At 36.0% G+C, this 14759-nt stretch overlaps 1 protein-coding gene across 1 annotated transcript in view; it reads right to left on the bottom strand.

Annotated features, from left to right (window-relative positions):
* Window positions 1–14759, bottom strand: part of XPR1 (xenotropic and polytropic retrovirus receptor 1) — a 226736-nt gene that overhangs the window by 79179 nt on the left and 132798 nt on the right. The window contains exons 4-6 of the mRNA XM_047752002.1: window positions 14317–14540; window positions 10667–10816; window positions 10302–10385 (exon numbers count right to left, since the gene is read on the bottom strand). Coding sequence (XP_047607958.1) covers window positions 10302–10385; window positions 10667–10816; window positions 14317–14540 — 458 coding nt within the window. The remainder of the gene's footprint in view (window positions 1–10301; window positions 10386–10666; window positions 10817–14316; window positions 14541–14759) is intronic.

The raw sequence follows: 14759 nt of genomic DNA, 5'->3' as shown, positions 1-14759 counted from the left end.
GGGAGCACGGAGAAGGCCTGGGCCTGCAGGAGAAGCAAGGCACCATTGCTGGGGAGGGGAATGGAGAAGGCAGGGGACGGCCATAAGAATATCCTTCTCTGCACACACACAGGCTCTTGGGTGCTGGGGCGCCTCTTGCATAGCCTTCGGCTGTTAGGGGCAAACTGCTACAGGTATCTCAGACTCCAGAGGTGTGCATGACCTACCACCACTAGCAGTCCGTGAACAGACCACATGAAGAGACTGGCATACCTGGTCTCAAGGGTCGCTGCAGAGGAGGGCACTGTAACCAAGTACCACCCTTGCTGCTCTCTCTCCCCCGGGAACACACATGACCTGTGGTTACCATGGCCAAATGCTCTGGCCGCCACCTACACCTGACTGAGGGTTGCTGCCACTTCCCAGGGCCCTGCAACCAGAAGCAACCTGTGCCACCTGCCTGTGGGTCTTTGCCACTGTCAAGGGCCCAGCAACCAGGCACTGGCTACAGGCCCTGCCCATTGCCTTCATCTCCCTGGAAGTATGCACAGTCTGTACACCAGCATGGGGATAATAGACTGGACACACTGAGGAAAGAGAAAGCAAGCATCCAAACCAAAAGCAGCCCTCACACGAAAAAAAAAAAAAAAAAAAAAAAAGGAAACTTCACAAAATACCCAAGGGCAATCTTGCATATATGTGGTCCTCTAAGATACAGTAGTTGGTTTCCCTAAACTCACAGAATAAGCAAAATATAAGCAAATGAAGAAGTTCAAGAACCAATCTCAGTTAAAAGAACAGGAGAATTCCCCTGAAGGAGCAAACAATGAAATAGCCCTTGTAGTCTAACAGACACCAAGCTCAAAAAGGAGACAGTGCAAGTATTGAAGAAATTAAGAGCAAGTAAGAAGGAATTAAGAGCAGATATGAACACTAATGCAGATTACTTTAGAAAGGAACTAGAAAATATACAGAGGAGCCAAGAAAATTAGAAAATTCATCTGCAGAGATGCAAGCTAAGTTAAAAGCACTGAAGAAGAGCAGAATGCATAATGCAGAGGAACAAATAACTGACTTGGAAGACAGAATAATGGAAATCACTCAATCAGGACAGCAGACAGAAAACCAAAGGAAAAAATATGAAAGCAATTAAGGGATCTCCGGGATAATACAAAGTAGGCCAATCTATGCATAATAGGGATTCTAGAAGGAGAAGAAAAAGAAATGGGGATTGAAGAGAGTTCCCATAGTGGCTCAGTGGAAGTGAATCTGACTAGCATCCATGAGGACACAGATTTGATTCCTGGCCTTGCTCAGGGACTTAAGGATCTGGCATTGCCATGAGCTGTGGTGTAGGTTGCAGATGTGGCTTGGATCTGGCGTTGCTATGGCTGTGGTGTAGGCCAGTGGCTATGGCTATGATTTGATCCTTAGCCTGGGAACCTCCATATGTCACAGGTGTGGTCCTAAAAAGACAAAAAAATAAAAATAAAAAAATAAAAAAATAAACCTATGGGGAGGGGGGAAGAAAAGGGGATTGAAAATATATTTGAAGAAATTATGGCTGAAAACTTTCCAAATCTAAAGGAAACAGATAGCAAGATACAGAAAGCAGAGAGGGCCCCAAACAAGTTGAACCCAAACAGGCCCACATCAAGACATATTGTAACTAAAATGGCAAAAGGCAGCAAGAGAAAAACAAAGAGTTCATTATAAGGGGACCCCCATAAGGCTATCAGCTGATTTCTCTGCAGAAATACTACCAGCCAGAAGAGAGTGGCAAGGTATATTCAAAGCTCTAAAGGGGAAAAATGTGCAGCCTAGAATATTCTCCCCAGTGAGAATATTATTTAAAACAGGAGAAATAAAGAATTTCTTCAACAAACAAAAACTAAAAGAACAGACCAATACTAAACCCTTTCTTTAAAAAATACTGAAAGGGTTCCTCTAAATAGGAAAGAAATAAGAAGAAACAGAGTGGAGGAAATCACAACTGGAAAGCAATCACTTAAATGAGCCAGTATACAGATGCAAAAGGAAAAGAAAGAAACGTATTGTAATGGTGATGATAAACATAAGGAACAGCAAAATAATAAAAATGAAGATGTTAAAAAGGACCTTAAAATCATAAAATGTGGGGAGGGAAAGTAAGAAAACCTAGACTCTCTCTTTTTTTTTTTTAGAATGAGTTTGGGCCTATATGACTATTAGGCTAAAGAAAGGGGTTAACATACATGAAAAAAAGGGGAATCACAAATCAAAACCAAACAATACATTCACAAAAATTAAAAAGAAGGAGTTCCCGTCGTGGCGCAGTGGTTAACGAATCCGACTAGGAACCACGAGGTGGCGGGTTTGGGGTTCGGTCCCTGCCCTTGCTCAGTGGGTTAACGATCCGGCGTTGCCGTGAGCTGTGGTGTAGGTTACAGACGCGGCTCGGATCCCGCGTTGCTGTGGCTCTGGCGTACGCTGGCGGCCATAGCTCCGATTAGACCCCTAGCCTGGGAACCTCCATATGCCGCAGGAGCGGCCCAAGAAATAGCAAAAGGACAAAAAAAAAAAAAAAAAAAAGAAGAGGGTACAAGCATAAAATAAAAGGAATCATCCAACAACAACAACAACAAAGGAAAGAAACAAAGGATAAAGAATCAACTGGAAAACAAGGTTTAAAATGGCAATAAATACATATTTACCAATGATTACCTTAAATGTCAATGGACTGAATGCTCCAATCAAAAGACATAGAGTGGCAGACTGGATAAAAAAATAAGAGCCTATAATATGCTGTCTACAAGCAAAGGACACATATAAATTGAAAGTGAGGGATAGAAAAGGATATTTCATATGAATGGAAAAGACAGCAAAGCAGGATGCTCCTATCAGACAAAACGGACTTTAATACAGAAGTCATAAAGAAAGACAAAGATGGACACTATTTAATGATAAAGGATCCATTCAAGAAGAGGATATTACACTTGTTAATATACATGCCCCTAATATAGCAGCCCCCAAATATATACAACAAATACTAATAGACTATAGAAGGGGAAAGTGACGGGAATACAATAATAGTAGGAGACTTTAGCATCCCATTCAATCAATGGACAGACCCTCTAGACAGAAAATCAATAAGGCAACAGAGACCCTAAATGACACATTAGAAAATTTAGACTTAACTGATATTTTCAGGACATTATATATATATAAAAAAAAAACCCACCAAAACCCAGAATATACATTCTTACCAAAGTGGGTATAGAGGGAACATAACCTTAACACGATAAAAGCCGTTTATGACAAACCCACAGCCAATGTAAGAGTCAATGGAGAAAAGCTGAAAGCCTTCCTGCTAAATTTTGGAGAAAGACAAGGATGCCCACTCTTACCACTTTTATTCAACATAGTATTGGAGGAGTTTCCATCATGGTGCAGCGGAAACGAATCCAACTAGGAACCATGAGGTTGTGGGTTTGATCCCTGGCCTTGCTCAGTGGGTTAAGGATCCAGTGTTGCTGTGAGGTGTGGTGTAGGTCACAGATCTGGCTCAGTTCTGGCGTTGCTGTGGCTCTAGTGTAGGCTGGCAGTTGTTGCTTCAATTAGGCAGACCCCTAGCATGGGAACCTCCATAAGATGCAAGTGCTAAAAAGCAAACAAACAAACAAAAACAGCATAGTATTGGAAGTCCTATCCATAGTAATCAGACAAACAAACAAAAAAGATATCCGAATTGGATCAGAAGAGATAAAATTGTTACTATATACAGATGACATGACACTACATATAGAAATCCCTAAGGACTCCACATAAAACCTACTGGAACTGATCAACAGATTCAGCAAAGTAGCAGTATATAAGATGAACATTCAGAAATCGGTTGCATTTCTGTATACTACCAAAGAAATATTAGAAAAGGAATATAAAAATATAGTACCTTTCAAAATTACATCCCACCAAAATTAAATACCTAGGAATAAACCTGACCAAGGAAGTGAAAGACTTATATGCTGAGAACTATAAAACATTAATCAAGGAAATTAAAGAGGATTCAAAGAAATGGAAAGATATTCCATGCTCCTGGGCTGGAAGAATTAATACTGTTAAAATGGCTGTACTATCCAAAGCAATATACAGATTTAATGCAATCTCTATCAAATTACCCATGACATTTTTCACAGAACTTGAACAAACAATCCAAAAATTTATATAGAACCATAAAAGACCCATAATTGCCAAAGCAATCCTGAGGAACAAAAACCAAGCAGGAAGCATAACTCTCCCAGACTACAAACAATACTACAATGCTACAGTGATCAAGACAGTGTGATTCTGGTATGAAAACAGTCATACAGATCAATGGAACAGAATAGAATCCAGAAACAAACCCGGGCACCTATGGTCAATTAATCTTCAAGAAAGGAGGCAAGAATACAAAATGGGGAGTTCCTGTCGTGGTGCAATTGGTTAACGAATCTGATTAGGAACCATGAGGTTGTGGGTTAGGTCCCTGCCCTTGCTCAGTGGGTTAACGATCCGGCATTGCCGTGAGCTGTGGTGTAGGTTGCAGACGTGGCTTGGATCCCGCATTGCTGTGGCTCTGGCATAGGCCAGTGGCTACAGCTCCAATTAGACCCCTAGCCTGGGAACCTCCATATGCCGTGAAAGCAGCCCACAGAAATGGCAAAAAGACCAAAAAAAAAAAAAAAAAAAAAAACACAAAAAACACAAAATGGGAAAAAGACAGTCTCTTCAGCAAGTGGTTCTGGGAAAACCAGACACCAAGTACATCAATGAAACTAGAACACACCTTCACACCATGCACAAAAATAAACTCAAAATGGCTTAAAGACTTAAACGTAAGACAAGACACCATAAAACTCCAAGAAGAGAATATAAGCAAAACATTCTCTGACATCAACCATACAAATGTTTCTTTTCTTAGGTCAGTCTCCCAAGACAACAGAAATGAAAGCACAAATAAACCAATGGGACCTAATCAAACTTACAAGCATTTGCACAGCAAAGATAGCCATAAAAAAAAAAAAAAATCAAAAAGACAACCTATGGAATGTGAGAAAATAGTTGCAAACAATGCAACCAATAAGAGTTCAATCTCCAAAATATACAAATAACTTAAACAACTCAACAGCAAAAAACCCCAAACAACCCAATTGAAAAATAGGCAGAAGACCTAAATAGACATTTCTCCAAAGACGACATATGGATGGCCAACAGGCACATGAAGAAAATGCTCAACATCACTAATTATTAGAGAAATGCAAATCAAAACCACAATGAGGTACCATCTCACCGCAGTCACAATGGCTATTGCTAATAAGTCTACGAATAACAAATGCAGGAGAGAGTGTGGAGGAAAGGGAACTCTCCTGCGCTGTTGGTGGGAATGCAAATTGGTACAACCACTATGGAAAAACACATGGAGATAACTCAAAAAACTAAATATACAACTACCATATTATCCAGCAATCCCACTACTGGGCATATAACCAGACAAAACTAAAATTCAAAAAGAATCATGCACCCCTATGTTCACTGCAGCACTATTCACAATAGCCAAGACATGGAAACTACCTAAATGTCCACTGAGAGATGAGTGGATTAAGAAGATGTGGTACATATACATAATGGAATACTATTTAGCCATAAAAAAGAATAAAATAATGCCATCTGCAGCACTGTGGATGGAACTAGAGACTCTCACACTAAGTGAAGTAAGTCAGAATGAGAAAGACAAATACCATATGATATCACTTATATGTGGAATCTAAAATATGGCACAGATGAACCTATCCACAGAACAGAAACTCATGGACATGGAGAAGAGACCTGTGGTTTCCAAGAGGGAGAGGGAAGAATAGGATGGACTGGGAGTTTGGAGTTAGTTGATGCAAACTATTACACTTGGAATGGATAAGCAATTAGGTTCTACTGTATAGCAAGGAAATTATATTCAATCACTTGGATAGAACATGATAGAAGATAATATGAGAAAAAGAACACATACATATGTATAAATGGGTCACTCACTATACAGCAGAAATTGACAGAACACTGTAAACCAACTATAATAAAAAATTGAAAAAAATAAAGTATAATTTCAGGCATAAAATTATGTATATACTGAATTTTCTTATAGAAGAGATTTAAGTACAATTTCATTTTTACAATATACACATCTTTAAACTTTGCAAGTCAGTATTACCCAATTAGAGTTTACACATTTGGTACTATAAATAGTAGTAAGAGAAACTGGTAAAAATAACAATACTCATTTTCTCAGTCCTTATGTTAACATGCTAAAATAACTTAAGAGAATTTTTAAAGATACACTAGTGATTCTCAAGTGAATAGCATATTAGAATTTCTAGGAGTTCCTGTTGTGGTTCAGCAGGTTAAGAACCCAACTAATATTCATGAAGATGTGGGTTAGATTCCTAGCCTTGCTTAATAGTTTAAGGATCTGGCATTGGCACAAACTCCAGTATAGGCTGCAGATGTGGCTGGGATTCCAAGTTGCCATGGCTGTGTCTTAGGCTTCTAGCTACAGCTCCAATTCGACCCTTAGCCTGGGAATTTCCATATGTCACAGGTGTGGCCCTAAAAAGAAAAAAAAAATTTTCCAGGAAGTGTACATGCAGAAATTATTTTTCTGTATCATAAATGTAATTTTATATTTAGAAAATGATAAAAAGAAGTCTTCTGCTCTCTAAAAGAAAAGAAAGTATCTGACATTTTAAATGTAAAATGAGAAACATGGTGAGAGAGGATCTTTTCGACTGAAATATTTGCTATGTTACAAAAAAAACTTTGTTGTTGTTAGAGCTAATAATACATTTAAGATACTTTAAATGTTTTCTAAAAATCTTCAATGAAAAAATGCATTAAGACTCCCTCTAACTTATTATTTATCAGTAATAGATATCTGTATTGTTAGTTGAGGACTGAAAGCATTTGGAAGGAAGACGTTTGTCTTTTTCAAAAAAATCTTTTATTCGAAAAATTGTGGAATTTATCATATATACAAAAGGATATATATACATATATATAGTATACATATAAATAATGTATTTGGACTACTAGAGATTGAATAACAAAGGGTACCTAAACCTATCACCCAACTTTAGGAACAGCACATTTCTGTTGTTTTGAAATCCTTATCTCTTCAAGGCCCAAAACCCTTCCCTCCTCACAGAAGTTAACAATTTCCACGTTTTTTGTTTGTTTGTTTAGCTCTACCACTTCTACATGCATTCCTAAACACCTAATTTTCAAAATTATGCACCGAACTGCACTTATTTAAAGTACACAGCTTGGTTCTTTCCTCTCTGGATGCTTTTAAGATTTTTCTTTGCTCATCTTCAAGCAGTTTGGCTATGATATACCTACGTTTTTTAAAAACTTTTATTGACTAAATTGACATATGGTACACTGCACACATTTAAAGTATACAAAAAACTATCACCATAATCAAGACAATGAGCTTATTGAATATATCTATCACCCCCAAGAGTTTCCTCAAGCTCTTCTGCAATTCTTTTCCTCTTACCACATCCCATCCCAACCCCAGGCAATCACAAACCTGCTTTCTGACGATATATATTACTTTGCATTTTCCAGAGTTTTAGGTTAAACAAAACCACAAAATATGTACTCTTTTTTGCTCTGGCTTCTTTTTCTCAGAATAATTATTCTGAGATGCATCATGTTTTTGCATATATCAGTGTTTATTCTTTTTTATTGCTGAGTGATATTCCATCATATGGATATACTACACTACATTGTTTATCCATTCACCTATTGACAGACATTTGGGTTGTTTCCAGTCTTAGGCTATTATGAATAAAGCTGCTATGAACATCTGTCTTTACATGAACATATGCTTACATCTGTCTTGGATTATATCTAGCAGTGTAATGGACAGATCTTTTTTAGATGAAGTTTTAACTTTTTAAGAAACTGCCAAACTGTTTACCCATGTAGTTTTATCATTTTACACTCCACCAGCAACATGCAAGATATCAAAATTCTTGGCCCTCCAATATTTATTTAGAATGTCAATCTTTTTCACTTCAGTCATTCTAACAGGTGTTATCCCACTGTGGTTTTAATTTGCATTTCCCCATTAATGATACTGAGCACCTATTTACATGCCTATTTGCCACCCATACATCATTCACTAAGATCTTTTGTCCATTTTTAAGTTGGGTTGTTTGTTTTCTTATTACTGAGTACTAGATAGAGTTCTTTGCATTTTCTGGGTACAAGTCTTTTATCAGATATATTTTTAAGGTATTTTTTCCCAGTCAGTTGCTTTTCTTTTCATCCTATTAACACTGTCTTTTGAAGAGCAAAAGTTTTTAATTTTGGTAAAGTGCTTTTGGTGTCATTTCCAAAAAAATGTTTGCATAACCCAAGGCCACCAGGACTTTCTCCCATATTTTCTTCAAGATTCCTAGTTTTAGATTTTCAGGTCAATGGTACAACTAAAATTAATTTTTGAAGGATGGAAGTTCGTTCTTTCTTTTTTTTTTTTTTTGGCATAGGAAAGACAATTGCTCCAGTGAACTGCCTTTGCATCTTTATTGAAAATTGGTTTATTTTTGGACTCTATATTCTTTGCATTAATTTCTTTACCTATCCTGACATTAATAACACACTGTCTTATTTACTATAACTGTAAAGAAGTTTCATATCAATGTTAATTCTTTAAAAAATCTTTTTTATGAAACTATAGTTCATTTACAATGCTGTGTCAATTTCTGCTGTACAGCAAAGTCACCTACTCATACATACATATATATTTTTTTCCTCATATTACTTTTAACTTAGTTGTTTCAAAGTTGTTTTGGCTATTCTTGGTCCTTCATATTTTCATATAAATTTTAAAATTGCTTCCTAATTATTTAAAAAACAGCCTATTGAGATTTTGAGTTTGTGTTGTGTCTATGGATGAATTTTAAAAGAAACTTACACTTTAAAAATGCTGGGTTTTCTAACTTCTCACGTGTATCTGTCATCTTTAACTTTTCTCAGAATTGTTTTGTAATTTTCAATGTAAAGGTCCTGCACATATTTTGTCAGATTTATCCCTAAATATCTCATATTTTTACTATAAATTTTTATTTAAAAATTTTTGATTTCTAATTGTTCTTGATGGTATAAAGAAATAAAATTAATTTTTATATATTGACCTTGTACTCTGCAACCTTGTTAAACTCACTAGTTAGTTCTAGTAGAGATTCTATGAAGTCACTGGATTTTCTACAATCAGGTCATCATGTCATCAGCAAACAAAACAATACAAAACACCACCAGTTTTACTTGTTTCCTTCTAATCTAAATGTCTTTTATTTCTTTTTCTTACCTTAATGTATTGGCCATAATTTCTAGTATAATGCTGAATAGAAGTGGTAGGGTGAATGAATACCCTTTTTTTGTCCCTAGTTAGGGAGAAAGCATTCAGTGTTTCACCATCAAGTATGGTTTTAGTTGTGCGGTTTTTGTAAATACCTTTCATTGGGATGAGGAAGCTCTTTCTGTTATTGATTTCCATTCTGCTGTGGTCAGAGAACATACTTTCTATGATTTAAATCCTTTTAAATTTATTGAGATTTATGATGCAGAAGATAGCCCTTAAATTTTTTGTTGGTATAACTACTATGTAGGTATCATTTAATAAATGCTTTTTAGGAGTTCCCATTGTGGTTCAATGGTAACGAATATGACTAGTATCCATGAGGACAAGGGTTTTATCCCTGGCCTTGCTCAGTGGGTTAAGGATCCGGCGTTGCCATGAGCTGCAGTGTAGGTCACAGACACGGCCTGGATCCTGTGTTGCTGTGGTTGTAGTGTAGGCCGGCAGCTACAACTCCGATTAGACCCCTAGCCTGAGAACTTCCCCAGGCCATGGATGTGGCCCTAAAAAGACAAAAAAAATGCTTTTTAGATATAATTATTGCATCTTGGATCAAGGTATGCAATAGCTGAACTCCCTGCCCACATATCATCAAATAAATATCTCGTCTTAATCATTTGGTGAGACCAAGTTAGTATGTCAATAAGGATAAACAAGAGAAGAAGTACAGACAAAGAAGAGAAAGGTGGAAAGACAGTACAATTTACTATGAAGTGAGATCTGGTATCTAATTTTTTAAAATGAAAATAACAATAGTACTAACTACTTAGAAACTTTGGCCGAAACATTTTTTAAAGTAATGAAATTAGTATACTTTATCAGCTAACAGACTGTGTTGAGTATTAAACAGGCAAAATGAACCACCAAACAACTGGAAACAAATACTAACCTGAGCAGCTCCCAAAGGGGGAACACGTAAACGCTTCATAGCTTTTTGTCTGTCACCATCTTCAAGTTCATTGGTCACTACAGCCTAGAGAGACATATTATTGAACTTTGATGTAGGTTATACTAAACTTGAGTAATGCATAAATAATTCTGAACCACTTATATATATATAGTAATCTGATGATCCCTTGGTAAATATATACTGACAAAAGCAAAAGAAAAAAATCATGAGTAAGAATATACTTATTTAAAGCTAGCAACTAACTAATAATAGGAGAATAGAAGAACTGTTTTGTTAAAAATAATGAAATATTTATTTCAAATGATGTTATTGAAAATATGTAGTATATCAGTGAATTACTGTACCTCAGTTTCAGAGATGAGCTGGTTGATTTTTTTGCACGTATAAAATGGGGCTACTTCTACATGAGCCACTCGCCAATCTGCTCCACGAGATGTTTCCAGGATCTTGTCATGCTTTTTAAGGATTTTTCGGAACCCTGTAAAATTCAGATTCTACAGAAAGAAATGAGAAACACTTATATTTCTACCACCATGAGACAAAATGAAAAGTAATAAGCATTTGCACTGGCTGAGTTGACTAAGATTGAGCACTGAGGCAAATAGCAATGCTTTCATAAAAGCATTTACTATAAAAGAATAAGATACTTCTTATTTCATTTATCCATTTCAAGGTAGTATGCTATAGAAATATAAACCTTGAATCATGAACTCTATTATTGCTATTTTATGTAAATTAATTCAAATCCTAAACTCAAAACTTTCTTATTTCCATTTTCCTATGTACAATTGTTCTTAAAACAGCTAATTTATATTATTTTGCTTCTTTGATCAAAAGAATATTTTCAGAAAATATTTTGGATTTATCACACACTGATACAGTTATTCTTTGCTTTCTGAAGGACTGGTACAGCTATGTATTTCCCCCCTAATATGCAAGCATGTACAAACAGCCATGGAAAATGGATGATCATCTATTTCTCTTAATTTTTATTTTGTTTCCATCCATTCTGTTTGGGGATAGGTATGCAAAGAAGAGTCAGTGGAAAAGAAGTGATTATACTTATAGGGTTTTGCTGATAACAAAACAGGTAGGCACTCATGCCTTTCATCCATTTCTGTAATATCAAAATACTGTACTCTTCTACATTCTCAAATTCTGTTGTTCTTTGATCAACAGACAAAAAAGTGGGAAATCATGGATTTGCAAGGTTCTTTTATTTATTTGTTTGTTTATTTATTTTGTCTTTTTGCTGTTTCTTTGGGCCGCTCCCGCGGCATATGGAGGTTCCCAGGCTAGGGGTCCAATTGGAGCTGTAGCCACCAGCCTACGCCAGAGCCACAGCAACGCGGGATCCGAGCCGCGTCTGCAACCTACACCACAGCTCATGGCAACGCCGGATCATTAACCCACTGAGCAAGGGCAGGGACCGAACCCGCGACCTCATGGTTCCTAGTCGGATTCGTCAACCACTGCGCCACGACGGGAACTCCCTGCAAGGTTCTTTTAAATCAGAGGTCTTCCAAATTTACTGACCCCATATCCCCATCAGTTATAAAGAAAAAGAAAAAATTGAGCAGTCACTCCAAATTGGATTTTGCTTGTTTGCTGGTTTGCTAATATTTTTTTTTTCAGACTTTAATGGATCATCTTAAACCTTCCTTGAGATGCATACACCATGATTTGGAGATTCCTTTTAATCCATTTTCCTTTTTCCTCATGTGCAAAATAAATGCATTCTTACAGACAGTCTAAAAGAATGAAGGATTGATTAAAACTTACAATTAAGAACTATTTTTCAAGAAGCTTTTAATAATGACCCCCAATAAAAATTTCTGGCAAAAATACAACTACCATATGATCCAGCAATCCTACTCCTGGGCATCTATCCAAAGAAAACCATAATTCGAAAGGATATATGCACCCCAATGTTGACTGCAGTACTATTTACAACAGCCAAGACATGGAAGCAGCATAAATGTTTAGTGACAGAGGAATGGATAAAGAAGATGTGGTATATATATAGAATGGAATATCACTCAGTCATAAAAAAGAATGAAATAATGCCATTTGCAGCAGCAACATGGATGGACATGGAAATTATCATACTAAGTGAAGTTAGATAGTAAAAAACAAACATCATATGATATCACTTACATGTGGAATCTTAAAAAAATACAAATGAACTTATTTCCAGAACAGAAACAGACTCACAGACTTTGAAAAACTTGTTTACCAAAGGATGGACTTGAGGGTTGGGATTGGCATATGCACACTGAGGTATATGGAATGATTGGCCAACCAGGACCTGCTGTATGGCACATGGAACTCTACCCAATATTCTGTGATAATCTATGTGGAAAAATAATCTGAAAGAGAATGGATGTGTGTACATGTATAACTGAATCACTTTCTTGTACAGCAGAAATTACCACAACCTTGTAAATCAACTATACTTCAATAAAACTTTAAAAAATGAAAAAAAGAAGCTTTTAATAATGACCCTAAACAAAAACTTCGGGCAAAATTAATAAAATAAAATTTAACAAGGGTATTTCCTTGTAATACGCAAATATAATTAATAAAATATGAAATATTAGAAATATTAATGTTTTATAGCATTATAAACAAGAAGAAATACATTTTATATGCTTTTTAAAAAATTATAAAGCTATAGATAAATTTCAAAGGAATTTCCCATCATACATATTTTATATAATTACTTTTTTATTCTTCTAAAATTATTTTCCATCTGGGTTCTTCTCTGAATGATAAAATATGAAATAAGCAAAGAAGAAAGTAGAATTGTGAAAGGGAAAAATGGAAATAATTATATGCATTAACAACTCAGATTACTACAGAATTGAGACTATGCCATTTGCACCAACATGGATGGATCTTTTTATTTTAAAATTCTAGTATTTACTCATGATAATACTTTTATTCTATAACCTCTATTTTTCCTATAGCATATGATCCTGTGATGATCTTAATTACTGATTAAAAGTAACAATCACAAGAATAAAATGGAAAAAATATAGTACATAAGGTCTCTTAAGATTAAGAAGATGCTTTTGCCTATTTAAATGTTTATCACTGAACAAATAATGTGTTTTTCAATATATTCTTTATAGATCTAACTATGTGAACAAATCTACAATGGATTACAAATTAATAAATGCCATTCATTTCCATAATTTAGTATACAAGGTAGTTCAAAGTTTCAGATTTAAAAAAAAAAAACTTTTCTTTTTATGGCCATACCTGCAGCATATGGAAGTTCCTGGGCTAGGGGTCAAATCAGAGCTGCAGCTGCTGGCCTACACCATGGCCACAGCAATGCTGGATCCGAGATGCATCTGCTACCTATGATGCTCCAGCTTGCAGCAACACCAGATCTTTAACCCACTGAACAATGCCAGGGGTCAAAGCCGCATTCTCACAAACATTATGTTGGGTTCTTAACCCACTGAGCCATTATGGGAACTCCCAGGAAGGGTTTTAAATTTTCTTTTCTTTTGCAAGTTTTTTTTTTTTTTTAAAATACAGTCATATTGCAGCTTACAGATAATAAAATTGAAAGGATTCTCAGCTGTAGATCTGGAGGGGTATAAAAGCTCTTACAAAACCAGCAGTGGCTGCATAGACAAATATTATTTCTTATTTCTACTCACTACTAACAGGGATGCCTCCTAAACAGGAAGCTAACTATTACTCCTTGAGTGAAGAGCTACCCCTGAATACGGTAAAAAAGAGTTTGGAAAACTGATCTTTTTGAGATCTTGTTAACATTATTTTACCATCTCTGATAGCTGTTTTTTTAGCCAATAAGAACATCTGAAATCCTCGTAAGACCCAAAACAATAATGAAATTGACATGCTAAGAATTTCCCTTTTTGGACTGTCCCATTAGTACAGCTCAAGGTTAACTTCATTTATTATAATTTCTCAATCATTTAAAGGTTCTATTCTCCAGGTGTAAGAACTGAAGTACCTGATAGTTCTGCAGCAGGATAAGACTGAGGTAGAACTCACTGAAGGCCAATTTAAGGTCTTTAATATTCCTATGTTGGACACGTTCCTCATGGGACAGGTGGAAGACTGGCTTTCTGCGTTGTCGCAGTGTAGTAACACCAGTGCTTTCTTTCTGCGCATCCAGTGATGACTGAAGCTCATTCTGAAGTGTAGCAAACCTGCGCTGAGCCTCTGCAAGCTTTTCTACAAGAAATAAAACAAAATTGTCAAATCATCAAGATAAAAAAGCTGATAAAAGTTCTCAATGACTTTAGATTTTTTACTAATTAGTTTGTTGCCCTAAAATTTCTAGAAGAAAAAAATGCTGCACGTATAATTAGAATTAGATAGGAAAACACATATTTCAGTCTAATACCCTCCCTTAATTCTACCCCACTCTTGCCCCTGCAACACTCTCGCCCT

Source organism: Phacochoerus africanus, chromosome 11, assembly GCF_016906955.1.
Source record: "Phacochoerus africanus isolate WHEZ1 chromosome 11, ROS_Pafr_v1, whole genome shotgun sequence".
NCBI lineage: Eukaryota > Metazoa > Chordata > Mammalia > Artiodactyla > Suidae > Phacochoerus > Phacochoerus africanus.
This window is presented reverse-complemented; position numbering and strand designations above follow the sequence as displayed.